At 44.1% G+C, this 21,090-nt stretch overlaps 1 protein-coding gene across 1 annotated transcript in view; it reads left to right on the top strand.

Moving 5' to 3' along the window:
* LOC114069071 (fatty acyl-CoA reductase 1-like) overlaps positions 1 to 21,090 on the top strand; it is a gene marked incomplete at its 3' end in the record, with an annotated part of 96,528 nt that overhangs the window by 73,124 nt on the left and 2,314 nt on the right. The window contains exons 3-7 of the mRNA XM_027905613.1: positions 7,928 to 8,103; positions 11,022 to 11,201; positions 16,170 to 16,347; positions 17,631 to 17,675; positions 20,211 to 20,329. Of these exons, the coding sequence (XP_027761414.1) occupies positions 7,928 to 8,103; positions 11,022 to 11,201; positions 16,170 to 16,347; positions 17,631 to 17,675; positions 20,211 to 20,329 (698 nt within the window). The remainder of the gene's footprint in view (positions 1 to 7,927; positions 8,104 to 11,021; positions 11,202 to 16,169; positions 16,348 to 17,630; positions 17,676 to 20,210; positions 20,330 to 21,090) is intronic.

The following is a 21,090-nucleotide window of genomic DNA, read 5'->3' as shown; positions in this document are numbered from 1 at the left end:
AGCCCTGAGTTGGAGGGGACCCACAAAGACCATCCAAGCCCAGCTCCTGGCCCTGCACGGTTCAGCCCACTGCTCATTCTGGTGGACAAGGGATTTGATACACCCGAAGCAAAATCAGCACAAGTGCTCGCTTTTCTGCCTTGTATGGACTGGGGTAGCACAAAATTAATTGGTGCAATTTGGATCTGGAAGCTGAGGGAAGGACATGCAGCCAGTATGGAATTCCATTTCAGCTTGTGTGAATTCTCCTCTTTGTTCTGCCTTGGAATACACTTGCAGAGAAAAGCAGCATTTCTACTGATGGGTGTACAGTACGTGAAAACTGCACGTGAAAGATGTCTTGAGCCACAAATCCTGTGGTCAAAAAGTTCTAAGGTTATGGCTTTAGCTGGAACAATTAATAGGAGAGCCAGAGATAGTAAGCCAGGCTTGTTGATTACCCTTCAACAGTCTCAGGTGCCAGGGCAAGCTAAAACCTGAGTCTGGCTTAAGGACACTTGATGTGTCTTTCTTGATCCTCTTTAAAATGTGTGTGTTTTTTCCTCACATACTAAAATACCTGAATTTCTCTACCACTAAAAAAAAAAAAGGAAAGAAAAGAGAAAGAAGAAGACACCTGACTGCAAACAGAACTCATCTTTCCCTGCCTTAAAGAGAAAGTCTTGCAGAGCGCATGAAGCATCATCTGGCGTGTCTCTTGCCATCAGGCCTGTCAGAACATTCCAGTCAGGTACAACTGCAGCGACAGGGTAGGGAGAAGGGTTTCACGTGGTGTAAAACTGAGCCATCTGTGGCAACGCTCTGCTCTTTGTACCGGGGAGCGAGCGACATCTGCTCCTGCCAGACGTGTTACTATCACAGGCTGGCGTTAAATGGCCCTCCTGACAACAAAGGTGTCTTTGTTGTGAAACGAGACAACACCTCCTGCTTGATGAGGCCAAAGCTGGGGGAAAAAGGGAGGGCTCATGCCAAGAGGCTGGGACGAACTTCCCAGTTTTGCCTTCTCCTCTCGTCCAGATAACCTGACAAAGTTCAGTGGAAATTATTTTATTTTTTTTTTCAATTATTATTTTTTTACACCCATGCCAGGAAGAGGTGAATTATAAGGGTGTTAATCATGGGCAGACCCCAAGCTTGGTTAAAAAAGATTTCTCCAATACAGGTAGCAGTCCATCTTTCAGAGAGAAAGTCTGAGCTGTCATTCCAGATGTCAGGCTTGTTTGTGGGTTTCTGCAGCCGTATCCAGGGCTTTCCATGGATTCTTCTGAGAACTGGCCATTAGTCAGAGGTGTTAATTAGAGTTTGCCTCCAGTACTTGCAGAGCCAAGACTGCACTGTAAGTAGCTGACACTATTTGGACAGATGGTTCTATCTTCTTAAAGAAGTTTTAATTTCCCTAAGCTGAAGACTCCTTGGATGGAAATCAAGGATTACTTGTAACTTCCTAGCTTTCTTGGAAGAGTGACACTAGAGAAAATCGGTTTACAGTGGTTAAGTCATCCCCTCTTAGATGTTTTCTTTGAATCTCAGCTGTTTGCTTCTTCACTGGCTTGGTCTCTTGTTCACAAGTGCCTTCACTTGTAGCAGTATCCTTGCTCTTCCTGTCAGTCTTCTAAATTGCATCACCTTCTGATAATCTCCCAGTAATTTCCCAGTTTGTTCACTCTCTGTGTGTGCAGCATGTACCATAACTGTGAAAATATGATCAGGGTTAAGTGACAGCAAGAAAGGAAGCAGATATTTAACAGGCTGAGGTACCCCTGGCTGAGTGCTTTCCTTTTAAGCACCAACCAAAAAAAATGACATCATCCTAGAAAAAATGTGTGTGGAATGGCATAAGAAGGCCAAATTATTTGTATCAGACGTAAGCACAAAAGAAAAGTGATTAAATGATAACTTGTCCTGGCAAATCATAGAATCATAGAATGGTTTGTGTTGGAAGGGACATCAAAGATCACCCAGTTCCAACCCCCCGTGATCCTCTTCATGATGACATTCTCTCCTTTCTGCCTCAGGAAGAGGACAGGGATCTCAAATAAGTGAGTTATGGAAGTAGAGGGCACCCACCCAAGGCTGCCATTCTTTTGGAAGAGCATTATGGAGGGACCCAAGTTCAGAGTGGAGCGTCTAGAGACTTTCCCAGCGCTGTGTTTTGTACAGGTTGTGTGCTGGTTGCCTCATCTGTAGTTGTGTGATAGCCAATATGCCTGAAACTTGTCTTTTCAGAGGGGGGGAACCTCAGAGTTCTGAGGTAAAACAGTAGGTTTCACTGTGATTATCCATGACAGTGCATTAGAGATCACCGTGTGTAGCTGCTGTGCCAGTCTCCATAGACTCCTAAAACTCAACCTGATTTTTCTTAGGTACTTTCAAGGGGTTAAGTAGTTTTTTGTAATTTCTCTAAAAGTCTTTCAGAGCCTTTCTTGGTCATTTCTCAAAGTGTCTCTGAGAAGGAGATGTCTGTGTTTGACAACAGCTCTCGGTCTTGGCTGGTTATCCTCAGGGACTCACAAAACACTCCTGAAATTCCCTGGTGCCCAAGCAAATCTGGCAGTGAAACTTTGAGTATCTGTAATTGAGGCAGTGGATATGGAAAAAACAGATTCAGATCCTGTGTCTGGATAACTCTGTGTGCTTACTAACATTTCCAAGTATTTGCAGTGATTCTCTAAATAACTGACAGTGAATTCTGCATGGCAGGAATTGAGGAAGGGGAGATGGAGCTGACTGTGGCTGTGGCTCCTGACATCTTTATGGAAGAAGGACAAGAAGGAAAACAGTTCTGGGAGATGCATGGGAAGAAACATGTTAAATGGTTCATGTAGGAAAAGCTCCAAGTGTTAATATCCTCCTTCCCTGCACTGAAATTCTTCCCCCGTTGTAAATGTCAAGCGTGCCACGAGACGCCCGTGGTGATACCCGAGCACCACGCAGGGGCACGAGGAACGTCTGTGATAAATCTAAAAAAAACCCTCCATGTTCTATCTGTGGCTTGCCCACCCACCTCTAAGATGGTACCAGAGACCATGGAAAGCCTTTCCATGTCTGTCAAAGTCCCTGCAACGTCGTGATTCCTAAAGAGCTCCTTTTCCTGTTCCGGATTCCCTGACATTGTAATCCGAGTATTCTTGCTAGAAAGCAGCAGGCTTTGTCAGCAGCCAGTTCTCAAGGAAACTGGCTGTTTGAAACCACATCTTAAGTAGTTGGCTATACATACTAGCCTTAGCTGACCTGTATTGAAGCTTTCTGTCATCTCTTTGTTTCTGGAGTCTTTAAATAATCAGCTTGTTTTGTTTACTTGATGTCAGGGCGTGGGTGCTGCATTTCCACTATATTAGCTCTGCTCAGGGGAAAGTAATAACTCTGGATTGAAGCATAAGCCATTTGTTTTCCTATAATGAGGAACGCTCCGCTGCATGCTTTCTAACTGATTAGATGAATTATGCTTTATTTGCCTTGAGAAGAACCGTACTTAAAAGCAATTTTCTGAAGAGGAAATGAGGCAGAGAGTGCAAAAGGGGGGAAAAAAAAGGCTGTGTCTCGTTTAAAGCTCCCTGACCTGCCTTTTCACACATTTCTTGACTGAACAATCCTGGTGTTTATTGCTGGGAAATCTACCAGGCTAAAAATTAATTGCAGGCTAATTACTTTATGTCAAGAAGCTGCCTAGTTATATCAGATTTGCTACAGTGACAATGCTAGAAGTAGTTATGTACCTTCCTTCCTTCAAGACTGTACTGGAGGATTTTATCAATGGCAAACACAGCTGGGACAAGCCCTTTTTTCATCAGAACAAAACTGCAGAGATCAGGTGGGTTTTTCAAGAGTCGTTTTCACGACTTTGGTACCTTCAGTAGTTTAAATTTGTGATGGTCACTCGTGAGGCTGCCATTGAAATCACCAGAGGGATGGATGTACACTTCAGAGGGTGTTACTCTGTGTATTTATGTACAGGCTATTCCCCTGCATTTATACACCATTTCTCTGTTCAGAAGAGGGATTTGAACCACCTTGGATTTAGAATTATTCCATACAGCCAGTGAACAGCTTGTTGTTTATTCTTTAAAGAAACTGTTGCCACAGTATTTTACCCCTTTGGCCTTTGTCTTTCTTAGGATAAATTCATTAATATAGCAATTCATGCCTATATTCTCCTGAGTTCAGGGCTAAGCAAACCCTTCCATTTCTTTGCCTGAAAGAATCCCTTCCATTTCTTTGTCTCTCAACCTTAATCAAAATTTTCAGTAGTTCTTCGTACATGAGATCCATTTCATGGGAATTCTCTGATTTTTCTCCATTTGAAATGTTCAGTAGTACTTTGAAATGTGCATATTAATCCTCCTAGAGGAGCCCAGTATCCCATTAAACACACCTGAGGACAAAAGGTTACCTGCACCTGCATGGTGCCTCTTAGAGTAAGTTGGTTTTTTTAGGGGTGAGGACTGATAGGTCCAAAAAAAAAAGGACTATCCATGGCTTTGAAAAGCAGTTATAAGACCAAACTCCTGCAAGTTCCTTTTTAAAGCAGACCATGGCTTAGGCACTCTGCTGTCATTAGTTTGTCTTTGCTTCACTGAAATTGTGTCCTGAGGAAGATGCAAAGCCTTTGGTATTTTGCAGTGTTTGGTGCTTCCTTTATTTCTCATCTGTGCTGTTCCAGAGATGAGCAATTTGCCCCTTTCTTTGAGTTTTTTTCTGTCTCTTTGTGGTAGGAAAAAAATTTCTGATGGAAGGATTGGTAGGCAGAAATCTCTCTTGAGTTATTACATGTGCTGTAAGGCAGGAGCAGAGAACACTGAGATGTCCTTTGGAGAGGGAGGTCACAGCTCAAGTGGGCAGGAATAAGGAAAGAGATGTCCATCAAACACACTCAAATAAAATGTTGGGAGAAATTCTAGATGTCCTGTTTTCACAGTAAGGGCTTGGCAGTGTAAAGTGAAAATGCAGAGATTAGATTATTATTATTATTATTATAGATGAGAATTGCCTGGTTATAAAATAAGAAACAAGGAGTTCTCATCTCAGTTGAGGGGGCAGCACAGCCTATGCTTAAGTTGCATCCTATTTGGAGGTTTAAAATGGAAATAGCAATTATTAGAGTCATTCATTGGTTTGGGCAAGGCAGCAGTGCATGCCCCTGGCATGCATTAACTTGCTCAAGAAGACACTGAAATCAGGGCCTCGTTCTTACCGATTTCCCTCAGTGTAATTAATATCGGGCAACTTGAAATCAAACACCCTTGCCTCTCTCTTCACTGTAATTCTGTGACAATGGCCAGTGTTTTCATGCAGTTCCAGCAGTAACAGCACACCAGCCCACTTCTGCCCACTGAATATATTTTATACTGGCAGAGGGCTTCTAAAGAGGAAGCACAGAACAACCCTTTGGTCTCGTGCAGTTATTTAGGGATTTGTTATTTTATGCTCTGGATGAGCAGAATTTGGAGATGCAATTACGGTTTACCTGCAGACTAAGCATACTCTTTATGTGAAGCACTTCTTGAACTGTAGGAAACAGTATGGAATAAGCTGAATTTGTTCTGTCTTTAAATCCTTCTGCACTTCCCTGTAAAGCACTGACAAGCCTGAAATCTTCAGATTCCGTAAAAGAGGCAGCAGGCTTTGATTAAACAGCTGCTGCTGTTATCTGATGTAATGGTGCCAGTGAACTGAATGTTCCTGTGGCCCAGAAGGTTTCCAAAAAGCAGTGTGCTGACTTGTGAGCTTGTATTCAGAAATTGCCTTCGTTCCTTCAGTGAATCATTGGAAGGGGGTGAAAAAACTGCAGCTGCCGAATGGCACGTGGTAACAGCAGGCACAGAAACTGAGGGGGGAGATGTTATCTGCAGTAGGAATGTCAGGAGGAGGTGGCATCTAGGCAGAATAGAACTGTCCAGACTCTGTGCAAGGCACTGCAGAAGCGCTACTCTTCTTTTTATATGCCGTGACTGAGGTGGTGAGAGGATTGGTTTATTCTTCCTCTGCATTATTTGTGCCAAAGTAAAACAAGTAGGAAAATCACTCTCATTTGGTGGAGTTCTACACTCTCTTTGCGATACAACAAACAAATACAAACAAAACTCCTACAAGATAGCTTTGGTCTCCCGTGGGTTCTCCGAGAAGCCTTTCCATTTTGTGATCTCTCACGAGACGATGCATATTTTGGAGAGCCAATCCAGCATCTAGTTAGAAAACAAGCTTTTTACAGGCATTAAGGCTGCTGGTGCCTGGGAATTCAGTTCCTGCAGTCCAGCCAGCTCTCACCAACAGTTCTGCCCATGAATTTCTTTCTCTGTCTTAGAAATCTATTTTCTGGCCTAGCCCTGCTGATGAAAGGTGTGTGCAGTCAGGTGCAGCTGAGAGCAGTGAAATGGCATCACTGTGTCCTAACTTGTAACTTGCTCAAGTTTCTGGTTTAGGAAGGATGTGCAGCTGTGTGTCAATTTTAAATCCGTGAAGTCAAGTACAGAGTGTGATGCCTAATGGGGAAGGCTAATGATTTTATCTTCACCTCCTTATCCCCTAAGAACCTCAAGGTTTATCTAGACTTGATTATCAGATGAGGGGAAAGATGGTAATCCCTTAGTTAAACAGGAAAATACTGCTCTTAGTATCAATTTCACCTTTCACGTGTCTTTTAGTATGTTTAATTTATGTCACACAGTTTCTGCTCTTACATAAGCACCAGGCAAATCAGACAGAACAATCTCTAGGAAAACAAGAGACAGTGGCAGTAAAGAGATTTCCAAGCTCAGTGTTACTGGTGAGCAAATCACAGAGCAGAGGGGAAACACCCCAAACCCACAGAGCTGCTGAGAAGTCAGCTGGTCCACCCTCCTGCCCCAAGGCAAGCTCAGCTGTTCCCTGCTTATCTAGACAGTTCTTCAGTGTGCCCAAAGGCAGGATGCACCCTTTGCATCACGCCCCAGTAATCTCTCCCAGTAGTTCCTGTTAGTACACTCCTTACCTTTGAAATCTAGATTGTACCTCTTCAGGTCTTGCAGCCTTTCTATTTTATTTGTTCATTCTGCCTTTTGTGTTGCCACTCTTTATCCTCCCCCCCTAAAAAAAAAAAAAAAAGGAAAAAAAAAAAGGACAAGGGGAGCTTTTTGGACTAACTGGCTACTTTTCTTTTGGTTGAAAATTGTTCAAATATAATAATGCTGGGCAGCAATACAAAGCCCTTGAAACAGGTGCTTCTAAAACTTCAGGTGATTTTTTTGAAATCCTGCTCCAGCAAACTCACAGCGGTTTGACATTCAGGCTTGGTCTTCTTTTCCTGTGAGATTACAGAGTAAAAGGTCTCCAGCTGGAAGTTGCTGTAGCCATCTGCTTTCATGGTGTGAGCAACAGGGCACCCAGACCTGCTGGGCTGTTATCCCAAAGGCAGTTCCCTATGGGACTTATCTGACGTGAACAAAGAGTGACAGCAGACAAGGGGCAGCAAAGGAAGAGGAGGAGAGAGAACGTGCCCTGTTCCCCCTCCTCTCCACAAGGCCTTTCTAGAACCATCAAGAAAGTTGCTTGAGTCTAATATTGCACAGGCTTTCCCACTCCATACTCTGCCCTCCTTCCCTTTAGCTCCTGTAAGGGTCCTCCAGGCAGCCCCTGAGGCAAGGTGGTTGCAGGAGACATGGAGGCAGAGGAATGTCAGTGGCTGTCCAAGGAAATGAGTGGTCCAGAGAAAATTCATTAATCTTTTCAGGGCAATGCACTACCTCCTCTACTTTGTTCTGTCTCGCCTGTGAGGTTGTTCCCATGGGGGGGAACAAGTGAATTAACTATTTTGTCACCTCACCTGTGTCCTCCTAGACAGGCACTCTCTTTAGTGCCAGTTTCGTTGATTGATGTAGTCAGACTGGCAGCTAATCAAAGCGATCTCAGCAGCCTAATTCTGTACCTGATCTCTCTCTGTTTGTGCTTCAAGGTCTTTGACAGGGTCCGAGAAGATTGCCCTAATTTCCACGAGAAGATTAAGCCCATTAATGCTGAACTCACTCAGCCCAAGCTGGCCATCAGTGCTGAAGACGAGGAGGAGCTCCTGACCCGGGTCAATATTGTCTTCCACTGTGCGGCGACTGTTCGCTTTGATGAGCCCCTGAAGTATGTCCTGCTTTCTGTGTTTGCTGAGCGTGGTTCAGAGTGCACAGCAGCCCCGCCACACGCTGCTCAGAGCACCTCTTTGCGCCTGCAGTGGTGGATTCTCCACTCACGTGTCCGTGCTGCACGTCCTGCTGGGCTGAAGGTGCGGCGTAAATGCTCTGAAAATGTCGTGTGCACGTCAAAAGCGAAGCATCTTGGCAGATTTCCCTGGGAACAGAAAGGAAGTACTGCAAGCTTGGGTCGTAAAACAATAAGGGAGTTAAGAATGACCTAAAACTGGGGTGGGGAAAAGTGTGTTTGAGGTCACTCGAAGTGTGTCTGTCTCTGCTTGGGCAGAGCTGGAGACAGCTTGAAGTGGAACTGTGCTGTGTCTGTCTCCAGAGCAAGTGTTAATGGCCTCTCCTGTCACTGACTAACTGGAGAGGGAAATGAGAGGTGGTTTGAGAAAATAGCCAACACTCAGTGTAATTAACTGTTTACAATAAGTGCTGGGTTTCTGAAGGATTTCCCCCCGGGGAGTGCTTGTCCAGGCAGGCTTTTCCATTAAGAAAAAAAAACCAGAAATAAGCCACTAAACCAAGATTAGATGTGTGAGTGCTTCTGTGCAGATGGTACAGTTCAACAAACTGTGGTGGTTGATCAGGATTGCCAGATATTCATAGGTTTTTGGGCAACACTAAAGCTGTGAGAGTAGAAAACATAGTTATTTATATCAATCTTCATTTGCTTGTGCTTAGGATAAATAGATATCCGCTATGTCCACCACAAGTATTTGCTTTTTAGAACAAATAATTAGAGAAACACCAGAAAGGAAGCATCTCTTGATGTAATCTTGAGCCATATGTAGGGTGTAAGTGCCAAAGATGTAAGCACCAAAGCGCTGCATTAATAGCCATAAATGTTCTTAAATCAATACACAAATAAACATGCTTTAAAAATATGTCTTAATGGCATGAAACATCAAAGGGAAACCATTTTTTAATAAGGAGGATAGCTAGAAAGAAGTTAAAAGTTTAAATGGTCATCAGCTCACAGGAAGAGTGTAGAAGCTATTTAAAGACTGATTGCATGTAATCTGTTAAAATCTCTCCAACAGAACAAAGAAAATCCGGTATGATTAAATGGCAAAATATGAGAAGTTGTTCAAATCAAACTATTCCTGTCTAAATAACAAAATACATCAGATGGGTAAAATTTCTAGCAAGTGAAATGTGAGAGCACAATATTGATGCTCAAAAAAGGATTTCGAGCAGCAACTTGATAGCGACCAAAAAAAACCAACAAACAAACACCTATTTTTTAAACATGGCAGAAGTCCAGAGATTGCCACAGAATATGTAAAGCCAGTAGATAAGGGAGGTGAAGAAGCAATGTCAGCAAGATACGAGACAATCAGCAATCAAGAAACTAAATTAATTACTGGCATCAACATGCAGTACGTTTAGAGAATTCTCCAGATGAAACTCTTGAGGGCAGAAACCCCTGAAATTTTGTTTTATTGAAATATTAGTAGATGCTGGTTTAAGACATATATATATAGAATATATAAAGAGTTAGAGGGTTAGATGATACTCCCTTAGAAGGCTAAAGGAACTCTGAGCATCTCAGCAGAAATCCGTGCTGGGCCTGTATCATGAGCACAGTTCTGTTCACCCCCTCTCAGAAAGGATGGAATGGAACAGAAAAGTGGCTTTCATAGGAAGGGTAGCTAAAGTAGGAGCATCCATCCTGCTAGAAGGGCAAAAAGAAATAGCAATGTATGGAAAATGCTATTCTTTAACAGCAGCATGTAAAAAGAAAAGTATCTCTGGCATTAGATACTGCGATCCAGATAATAAACATTCTCTTAGCTTTTGTTTTTGTTTCTCTGGACTGTTTACAGTTTATCTTCAAGGTAATTAACTTTGTTGGTGTACACTGTGCTTGATAGTTTTATTCATAATATGGTGTTGAAATGCTGTGATGTTGTAAAGTTGTTGAAAGCTGGGCTGAACAGATTGCATATTCCTTATCCTTGTCCCTCCTGTGCAGGAAAGTGTCTCTCTTCCAGTACAAAGTGTGCAGCAGAGCTGTACATCTGTTTGCTCAGATCCACTGCAGATAGTCTCTAGGACAACTTCTAGCCATGCTGGGTGCTTGAAGGTCAATCTTGCTAACTAGGACACTCTCATGTGCTTATCAGCCCTCCACTCCTTGGGAATTTAAGCTGTTATCGCTAACTGTGTCTTCTTTGATTAAGAGTGGCTTCAAACCGAAAGAGTAGGTTTAGACTGGATATGAGGATGAAATCCTTCCCTGGGAGGGTGGGCAGGCCCTGGCACAGGTTGCCCAGAGAAGCTGTGGCTGCCCCATCCCTGGCAGTGTCCCAGGCCAGGTTGGATGGGGCTCTGAGCAACCTGGGCTGGTGGAAGGTGTCCCTGCCCATGGCAGGGGGTTGGAACAGGATGATCTTTAAGGTAGGTCCCTTCCAAGCCAGGCAGTTCTATGAATTACGTTTTTCTGGGCCCAAGGACCTTTTGCTGCTTACTGAAACCATGTGTTTATCTGACCCCCTAAGCAGAACGTGGAATGGGTACCAGAGGAACCCCAGTGCTGAAGACCACAGTTGTTAGAAGTAGCTGTCCCAGGAAGGGGTGGCAGATATGTCAGATATAGAGATGTTAGTGAAGTGATACTTGTGACCCTTCAAATGGAGTAAAAACAAGTGAGAGACATTCCCTGCCCAGAACAGCAGCTCCAGCAGCATTGCTCTGAAAAGCTGTTTTAGCCCTTGCATTTCACTGCTTATCTGCTCTGCTGTGTCCCCCTGCTCTTGGAGGCTTCCCTTTCCTTTCACGAAGGGGTTTGGATAAGGCTCATTCTTAGCACGTTCTTCCCAGTGAAACTCCTCCTGTTTTTGCTTCCCCTGCCCTCCTCAGGCACGCCCTGCAGCTGAACGTCATGGGCACGCAGCGGCTCCTGGAGCTGGCCCGGCAGATGCAGAACCTCGAGGCCTTCATCCACATCTCCACTGCCTATGCAAACTGCGTCCGGAAATGCATCGAGGAGATCATCTACCCGCCCCCAGCCGAGCCCAAGAAGCTCTTCGACTTAGTAGAGTGAGTAGGAACCTCATCACCTCCCCGCTCTGCAGGGCTGTGGACGGCCACACGACCTGTGGGGTGGGGTTTCTGTCCGTGGGTGCTGTTAATTGCTGTTTCTGTGGGGGGTTTTTTGGAGGACTCTTGATTTCATGAGAGCCCAGCATTAAGTCCTGCACACAAAAGGGGTGTATTCGCTGCCAGGAGTGGAGTTGCTGCTCTCTCTAACAGGCTGCCGTAGTAAGAACTGAATTTTTTCAAATACCTTATATTATTTTGTTTTAATCTCTTCAGCTTCGCAACATTGGTTTTTTTACACTCATTTCAAAAATCCCGTGGTATTAAATGGGAGTTGTATGGGGATGAATCAGAAACAGGCTTTTCTAGAGAATTCAGTGTGAGAACCACAGAATCATTAAGGTTGGAAAAGACCTCCAAGATCGTCGAGTCCAACCTATGACTGATCACCACCTTGTCAACTAAATTATAGCACAGTGTGCCATGTCTGGTCATTACTTGAACACCTCCGGGGGTGGTGACTCCACCACCTCTCTGGGCAGCCCCTTCCAATGCTTAACAACCCTTTCCACAAAGAAATTCTTCCTGAACCTCCCCCAGTGCAACTTGAGGCACTTGGAATCCAGCACCAAAAGCTCTTTGTTTAACTGAATTTACCAAATGAAGAATAATTAGAAAGGATAACAAAATCAGCTGATAAAGGCCCCAGGAAACATTCCCCTTTGAAGAATTTTCCTACAGATGTGCATCTTCATGAATTTTCTACTGGTGTTCCACTTGGGTGCTATAAGCAACTGATCTGTGGACTAGTAGCACCAAGAGCTGGCGTAAAATCTTTCTTCCTGATAATAGGTAATAGGAGATGAGATTAACTAATGTCCACCAGGAGAACCACTGATTCCTTATTAAAAAAAAAAAGATAAACGTTTGTCTAAAGAAACTGTTTCAGTGCCTAAGAGCTAATCCAGAAAATTTAGTACAAACCAGTATTTTCTATCTGAATTTCTCTAGTGGCCCATGTTCTTGGATATACTTACTTCCAGCTAGTAGTCATCTGTCATTTATCATTTATCCAGTAAGTGGAGCATGATAAAAACATGAGAAATGCCCTAATGCATTAGAGAAAGGACTGCTTGGCCCAATATCTTGCCCTCAACAGTGGCACTGGGTATTTTATATTTAGAGGAACTGCACCAGCCTGGATATCACCATGGAGGTTTCATGGAGCTGTCAGCTGTGATTCCAGAGCTCTTGCAGTGCCAGTTCTAAGCTCAGCAACCTCTCAGACCAGTTTTGGTAGATAGCTTTTCCCTAAATGCAGATTCCCTAAATCCCCAACCTTTTATTTACAGTGAAGCCAATCTGTCACCTTTTTGCCCACTGCCTCAGTTTTCCAGTGTCCCTTGGAGTTCATCACTGTCAATATTCCATTTCACTGCCCCAGGAATTACCATCGCTTGCAGCTTTGAAAACAATTGGTGTTGACGTCTCAGATAAAAAAATGACTCCAGCACAGGTCTGGTTGCTAATCAGAGATGTGCAGAAGGACCTGACTACCTCAGAGGCTGCTGCTTCAGCTTCTTCATATGAGACCCTAAGAATTTACTTATCACAGCTTGCAAGTGCAGCAGAGAGGATGATGTTTGAAATGACAGAGATGTGTTCTTTGATTGTTTTATTTTCTTAGTCACATAATTACAGATAAATTTTCTTAGTTTTTTTTCGGTAGCTTTTTAAATTTTTTTTTATGTTTTTCCTACATCCCCTACTCCAGAAACCAACCAACCAACTTCTGGTACTTTCAGTGGGGCAGAAATTACAGCAATGCCCTCAGCTAGGATGGCATCTGTTTCCCTGCAAGTGTTTGCAGGGAGCATTTAATTTGCTCACAGCAAAGAAACCAGGTGGGCCTTGCTGGAAATCACTCTCCCCAGGGTCAGTGGTTTGGCAGGTGTTCTGCAAATCAAAGGCAGGGCATGAAAGAAATGCATGGGGCTGCAGAGTGTGAGGAGGAGCAGGATGGGGAAAGGATCTGGGATGTCATACTGTAGGCAGAGTGGGACAGAGAAAACTGGGAGGTTCTAAAGAGCAGAGGATTGCTTGGAGGAAGAGAGGGGAGATGAAGCAGGGTTTGCAAGAAGATGGGAGAGATGCACCTTTTATTGCTCACCGTGCATGTAAGTGAAAGAAATAGCGTGTGGATGTCTGGGCACAGAAGGTTTTGGAGAGAGGAGATTAAGAGATACCAGAATGTTACCTTCCAAGTGGAGGGATGGGGAGCAGACAAGGACATCAAAACTGCTTCAAAAAGGAGGGGAGAAATACAGGTCATGTTTTGCATCAACCAGCTGTGGAAGATCCCCTTCACAAACAACCCTTGCCTTAAAGTGCTCTTCTGCAAGTGCATTAAGAGGGATAATCATAGAACTGGGTGCAATGACAGATCCATTTAACGACACTTCTGGCCCTGCACTTGATATATGCTTACGATTATTTATTCAGCTGAAATCCCAAGTAGGACTCCCAGCTGTTTCTTTCTCTGTTCTTATCCTCCCATTATATCTTGGGTTTTCTGTATTTTGATATTTAACCTGCGAGTAAAGCCTCAGGCTTAAGCTGTGTAAACCAAAAGTCACACTCCCAAAGTACTGCCAGGCCAATAGGGGAAACAAATAATCTGCTGCATCAAGCATGGTTTGCCTTAATCTCAAAGCTGAAGGAAATCAGCTTTGAAGGGTGTGCTGAGGTAAGGAACACGGTGCACAGAGAACTGTGGGCTGAAGCAGAACTGGTTTTGTTATTGCAGAAATTACAATTCAGTCCTCACTTGCGAGAAACAGTCTAATTAATGCGAAGTGATTAACACAGAAGGTTATGTTTTCCTGTGGGCAGATTCATTTGGTGCATGGAGAAGCTGGTGGTGGTTTGATTTGCATCTTTTGTTTCTAGGGGGCAACTGCAGCAGTGAGGCAAAAGTAGTGGCTTTGTGAGCTGGCATTTCAAAATCTTGTAAGTAGGTCACAGAGGGGTAGGAGCGTTCGCCTGGCTGACCTGTCAGCTCAGCTCCCGTGATGGGAGTGCTGGTGGATCAGCTCACCTGGCAGGATGGTACCCTTGAGACAGGTCCTCTTGATGACCGCTTAAAGCAATGCAGAGACCTGAGGGAAGGATGGGGGTGAGGGGAAATCACTTCTCCTTGTATTTCTGTCCCTGTCATTGCCATGTGAGAACACAAACCTGTAAGACCCTGTTATTATTAAATTAAAAAAGCAAACAAAAAGACAAGCAAAAACCCCAAACAGAAACCCAACGAAACAAAAAGCAACAGGAAAAAAAAAAGAGAAGGAGAAAAAAGACTTAATCTGAGTTCCCAAATGAAACTAGTCTTCCTTGAGGCCCTGCAGAAACAGGCCTCTCCTTTTTGGTAGCCTTCTAATTAGTTACTCAACAGATTCAAACAGTGGCAATTTAGCTGAGACCCTGAGGTTCAGTGGCTGCCTAAACAGGCTATGCAGATTAGGTCAGTATTATGTGCTGCTCTATAACCTCCATGTATTTCTACTCATATTTTGTGGTTAAACACTTTTTCTGCCTTGTTTCTGAAGCACGGGACCAGGCTTGCAAAGGAAAGAATTTGTGCCACCATGCTGCTTTTTTATTATAAAAAATAAATTCTATATACTAAAAACTGTCATATTCTTGTTAACTCATTATAAAACTGATTCACTTAATTCAAGCCTCCCCTCCTGGCTGTTCAGCAGTTTCAGTGAATCAGTGGTTTTCTCATGCAACAGTTTTCCTGTAACATTTCCATCTGTGCCTGATGGGAGCCACCTAAAAAAGTGCCGTGCCACCTGAGCCACCAGGTGCTCGCAGGGTTAAGTTGATGTGGTCCAGTAATTCCTCAGGTGTGACAACCTGCACCGTTCTCTCTCTCCCACTGACCTCTGCCCGTTCCTGAAACCCAAGACAGGGAGGGGTGAAGTGAGGATCTGCGGGAAGCAGCATCCCTGCAGTGCCCCCTGGGAAGAGGGCACCCATTCAGACTGAACTGTTAAGCCCGTGGACTTAATTACAAATTGGATTAGAGGAGCTAATCTTTGATTCTGTGGTGTAACACCAGGCTGCTGGAAGGCCTGTCGGGGATTGGCAGTGGCGTGAGGGCTCTGGAAGCACAGCCAGTTCCTGTCTTTAGACCCAGATGCTGGCAGGACCTGTGAAGTCCTGATGGTGTGCCAGCGAAGAGCCTTAGGGATTTTTAGGCCCTTGCTGCAGCACCGTGGTGGTCAGGGCTGCTTTTTGAAAGGTGTATGCATAACTACTTTTGATGGATTACATATCTGCTTACCTTAAACAAGATAAAAAATACTTGGTAGGGTTCTTTTGGTTTGTTTGGGTTTTATTTTTTAAAGCACCATCAGTTTCAGTGTTTGTCCTGCGTGAACAAACCCCTGGAAAACCTGTGAGAAGGAGCATTAACACTGTCAGTGGTGCTGCTGGAATAATCATCCTGTAGTATGTGGTCCCAGCTTTTGAGACCTTTGTAAATGCTGCGTGACCTGGGAACTCAAGGTGACCCAGAATCTCCTGGAATGTCCTTGGAGCATACAGGGGCTTGTGTTGGCTAAGGATGAGCTCTGCCTAGTGGGATTGCTAGGCTGGAGAGCTCAGTCAGGCTGTATTTATGTTACAGATGGCAGTGGAGCATAAAGCATGCAAGAGATTGCTCTAAATTGAGATCGTACAGCTACCTGGATTTGAGCTGGGCATTGCAGTGTGAAGCTCACCAGGTTTATTTTGCACCTTGAGCACAAAAGTAACCTTTCTCCCACAGAGCTGTTCTAACTCCAGACCTTAAGTGGCTTTGACCTCTGTTTCAGGGGAGGATTCCTGTCTCACCAGTCTTTTTTGCCTGAGTCTTTTCTCTCCCTGCAGGGTGGATAATGACATTCTCCCTGTTTCCTGTAGGTGGTTGGATGAATCCATCATTCAAGACATCACACCCAAGTTGCTTGGGGAATGGCCCAACACTTACACCTACACCAAAGCCTTGTCAGAGTACCTGATTCAGCAGGAGAAAGGGAACCTGAACATTGCCATCATCAGGCCGTCCATCGTGGGAGCCAGCTGGCACGAGCCTTTCCCGGTAAGTATGGATGCACCATTCCCTACTGAGAGCCCTTTGGTGCAGCTGGGGATGTGGTGCTGTCAGCAATCTCTCCCTCCACTTGGGTAGCAGTGTCCACTTGAGAAGTAGGTACTCCAGTTCATACGAAAATATAGGAAAACATGGAGAGCCTGTGCTGGAGTAGAACAGCAAACCTTCTTCAGCATCTTCAGGAGGGGCTCTTGTCTCCAAGTGAAAAGAACAAGCAGTAAAAAGAGCTGGGGTAGTTATGGTGCAAAATGCTGAACCTGAAGCTGATTATCTGTTCAGACACCCAGGGGAGTTTCTGTGTTCGGAACGTGAGCTCTGAGGGTCAGTTGTAGTCCCGGTGCTTTCTGGTTTGAGTCTTTCCATGGTCTGCTCAACCTATCAGCACTCTAGGCTTCCATGGTCCTTGGAAGCATTGGATGATGTCACGTGCAGTTAACCAGTATCTCTGGTTTATGTTGGCAGTCGTTGAATTTGCCACACTTGGGTGGGCCCGTTGCAGATACAGATGTCAGGCACACGGTAATTAAATGCAGCTGTACTTTTGGAAATGAAATCATCCATTAAGCTAAATATATACTGGTTAGAATAATGTACCCTCCCACTGCAGCCAAATTGGAAAGGCAACAGAAAGTCACCTTTGGCTCCTGTGCAGCCCGAAGTGTGCCAGAGATGGCTGAGATAGAGCCGAGGCTCCGGGCCAGGCTCCCCATCTTGGAAAGGCAGAGGGAGGGAGCTCTGTTAGGTGTTCCAGATCAGACTGCTCCCAACTCCAGCTCCCACAAGTGGCAGCTTCCCTGACCTGAAGTAAGAATGTGTTTCAGAAGTGGAGTGGGACAGTTGGGGTTTTTTTTTTCCTTCCTTGCCTTGGAAATCAGCCAGAGTAACCAAATCCCTCACGGTGACATCACCGTGTTTTCTGTTAGAGGGTAAATAACACACCGACTGTTTTCAGCAAGTGTGACAGCACCAAGACACTGCAGTGTTTAAAGGCAGATATTATTCCTGCAGCCAAGAAATGGGGGAGAAGTGGTTTCTAAAAACAAGCTTGGATTCTTGCTGGTGGTGGGTAAATTGCAGACAGAACGAGGTGTCCGACAGTGTATCCCCTGGTACAGGTTGGTGTCCTGGCAGCTGTCCCAGCTGGGCTGGCATCCATCTAAACTGGTGTCTCCTTGCTGATTTGTCCACACCACACCATTATAGCACTGTCCCAAGCCTCTGCAAGCGACATGTCATTGAAAGAAACGCTGATCATTCTTCTTTTTTGGCAGGGTTGGATTGACAACTTCAACGGGACGAGTGGAATATTTATTGCGGTAGGTCTGGTTACTGTTCAAACTCCCCTTAAAGTAGAATTCGAGGTACTTTACTTTAGCAGCACAACTTAATAAACTGTGTGCAAAAAAAAAGGATCACAGCAGGTTTCTGGGTCTGGTAGAAAGATGTCACACGCTTGCCATACGTCTGCATGCCTGTAGGACGCAGAAGATGCATTCTTGAAACTCGGGTAATTCAGAGATGTCAGAGCTTGAATCTCTTTACACAGCTTTATTTTCCAAACCAGGTTCCCATACCATCAATACAAGGCAGCAGTATTTATCCTTTCATCTCCCTCTGTATGTGATTTCCCAATCCACTGCTATAGTTTGTTCCCCCTCCACAATACCAGAGATTCTGGGTCCCACTTGCCATTGCTTTGTACAGGATTTCTCCTTGTGCAGACTGGACTTGAACAATGTGTGTGATTGATTCAGGCTCTGCCAGTGGCTCGAATAATTCACTGTATTCTTGCTTAACACTGGTGTAAATAACTGCTGTGCAAAATGGTGAGGAGCAAACCGTAAGGTAAATAAGAACTTGACAAAATAGTCCCTGTAATATCAAAGTTAATCATTACAATTTCATATATGAATACAGTAAAGTTGCATACCTTTTCTCCTGCCTTATAATTTTTTTCTCTGAATTAAAATCACTGCCTTAGGTCTGCTTGTCAGTGCATGATGCTGCATAGCTATGGGCAAGATATTTTTGTTCACATGTGATTTGTCCAACTTGATTGCTTTGTCAGAACTCTATTGTATAATCAGCCTGGTGCAGTGTATAAAAGCATTAGTAGTCTGCAATCATAGGAGGGAAGAATAAAATCCAAATATCATTTTGTTAAAAAAAAGCTCACTTATACCTGAAGTAGAGCACAAATAAAACTGTTACAGTTGCTGTTGGAATCCACAGGACAAATAATGTGGATATCCCAGCTAATGCTTTAATCTGAGACCCCACTACACATTCCAGAGACATTCAACAGCCCCAAAATCTTCTTTCATAGTGGAAGGTGACTCTGCCCATGGCAAGGGTGGTGGAACAAGATGATCTTTAAGATCCCTTCCAACCCAAATCTTTCCACGGTTCTAAGATATATTTACGTGGTTATCCCTTGTCACTCATACCAGTTCTTCAAAACCAAAACATTTTCTAGCCCTACTAAATGCAACAGTGAAACCTGCTCTTGGTTTCAGGTGGGCCAGGTTCTGCATGCAGATGCCAGCCTGCATCTTTAGCTCTAAATTAACTCCATGGCAAGTAAAGATTATGAGGTTCTAGGGTCACTGTGGGAAATAGCTTCCCTTCCTTTTTATATAAAAGCTTTGACCTGCACTGAAAGATTTGAAATAGAGATGGTATTTTTTTGGCTCAGGATTGAAACTCTGAGTTTTTTCAGTGTGGGGGATAAAGAGACAATGAAAGTCTTGTCATCTGCACTAAGGTTTTCAGTACTGAAATATGATATTTAACTACATTGAGGCTTAACCAAGAAAAAGACAAAGAACAATGACAATAGATGCAGGGTGTAGAGACCAGGTTGTTTGGAATGTTTTCTGGAAGGGAAAGGTATTTATTGTTAGGGACCCAAGAGACTTTTGGTCTCTGGGGTTGGGGCAGGATTAATTAATAAATACAGGAATTAATGTGCTTGGATATGGTGAATTGGTCATTCCTGTTTGGTATCTTAAAAAATGAATCCTCGAATATCTGAGTTGTGCGTTAGTTTGATTATCTGAAAGTTGTGTCAGTACAACCAGCTCTCTTGGTCAGCTATATTTCAAACTGCACTTATTAGACAAGTAGCTTTATTTGCCTTAATTAAGGATGGAAAAGCAAAAGAGAAGTGTTCTGGTAGTTTGGTTTTGTGTATTTGAATTGTTACCCCATATCAAAATACCCACTTTCAGCTTCAAACCCAAGCTCATCCCACAAGGGAGAACAACCCCCAGCTTCAGATTTGGCTCAGATGATCCTGGGCAGAATCTGAACTCCAAACCTGGCAAAGAGTTTTTTTTTTTTTTTTCCTCAGTCACAATATTTGAGTCTGATCACTTCATTCCATGAACAGATACATTTGTTTTAAATATTCATGAAATGTGGGAGCCCAAGTTGTTCTTGATAATCTAATTATGTTCCTTTTGCCTACAGTTTCTCCAGCTGCTGTGGGGAGCTGTGTTGATTGAGGAACAAAATGAAATCAATTATGTTTCTGCTGGGCTGTAATTGAGGCATTTTGTCTCACTGTTCCATATTACTTGTAAAGACCTTTCTCCCTGCAAGGCAGCGAAGCTGTAGGGCAGAACTGGTTTAATTTGTGTCCTGGACAGTGAGTGGCCCCAAAGCACCTCAGCTGGGAGGCCGTCCAGGGACGTCGGGCTCTGACTGGGAAATTATTTTGGAGGCTTCAGCTTTTTTTTTTTTAGCCTCTGTTTTCACTGAAGAGAAAAAAGCTGAGGTCCTGATGAAATCTTGCCAGTGAAATCTCACCCCCAGGCACAGGTTGGTGACTGTTCCCCTTCGTCCCACAGGCGGGCAAAGGGATCCTGCGGACCGTCATCGCCAACAACGAAGCCGTGGCCGACATGATCCCCGTGGACGTGGCCATCAACCTCACCCTGGCAGCGGGGTGGTACACGGCTGTGCACAGGTGGGAAGGGGCTCCTGGCTTTTGGCCAGACAGGGGCATTCACAGCCTGCACCAGCGCTTTCAAGGGGAACCAAAAGCTTACTGAAAACCTGCGCGATACCCTGGTCGATTCATTTTCTGGTTCGTGTTTCCCCCCCACCCCAGGTTGGCAAGGACTAAGAGTGTAGAAGAAGCAATAAAGGAAGGTTTTTAGAGCTAGGAAATCTCTGAAGCTACAGATGAGACCTCTTTCTTAGTACAGTCTAGGCTTAGCTGACAAGTCTGCCTCTCAGAAGTCTCTTTTCTTAAGGGCTTTGCAGCAGCTGGTTTTGGATCTCCTTTTTTTGCTTTCCAAGTGTCTTCTAGAGTCTCCTTGGTAAAAATGGTGTGCATGTTTTCCTTGGAAAACACTGCACAATATATGTATTTTCTGGGCTTGTATGATAGGTTATGTGATGTAAAAAAATCTCCCTTCTATGCCTTGTTGAGAAGGGTATTTATAAGTGATGTTAAGGATTTAAGGTGAAATTCTTGGCCTGACCTTAAATCATTAGGTAGGAAGTGCTACCAAAGTAAACCACATGAATTATTCTGGAGGTTTGTGCAACTCTGAGAAATCAGGACCATGTAAATAAAAGGCAGAAGTATTTTACTTTGAAAGACAGAGTAAGCCCTCTGAGCTGAGGGTAGAAAAGAGCTACGTACATTAAGCTAAATACAGGGATCCTAAAAGGATCTTGAAGGGCAGCTCACCAGCTCTTCAGATTTGTTTTTGTCATCGT

Source organism: Empidonax traillii, unplaced genomic scaffold (assembly GCF_003031625.1).
Source record: "Empidonax traillii isolate 1590-97213 ecotype Southwest subspecies unplaced genomic scaffold, ASM303162v1 scaffold1177:size161349, whole genome shotgun sequence".
NCBI classification, from domain to species: domain Eukaryota; kingdom Metazoa; phylum Chordata; class Aves; order Passeriformes; family Tyrannidae; genus Empidonax; species Empidonax traillii.
Note: the sequence above shows the minus strand (reverse complement) of the source record. Positions and strands in the feature narration are given on the sequence as shown.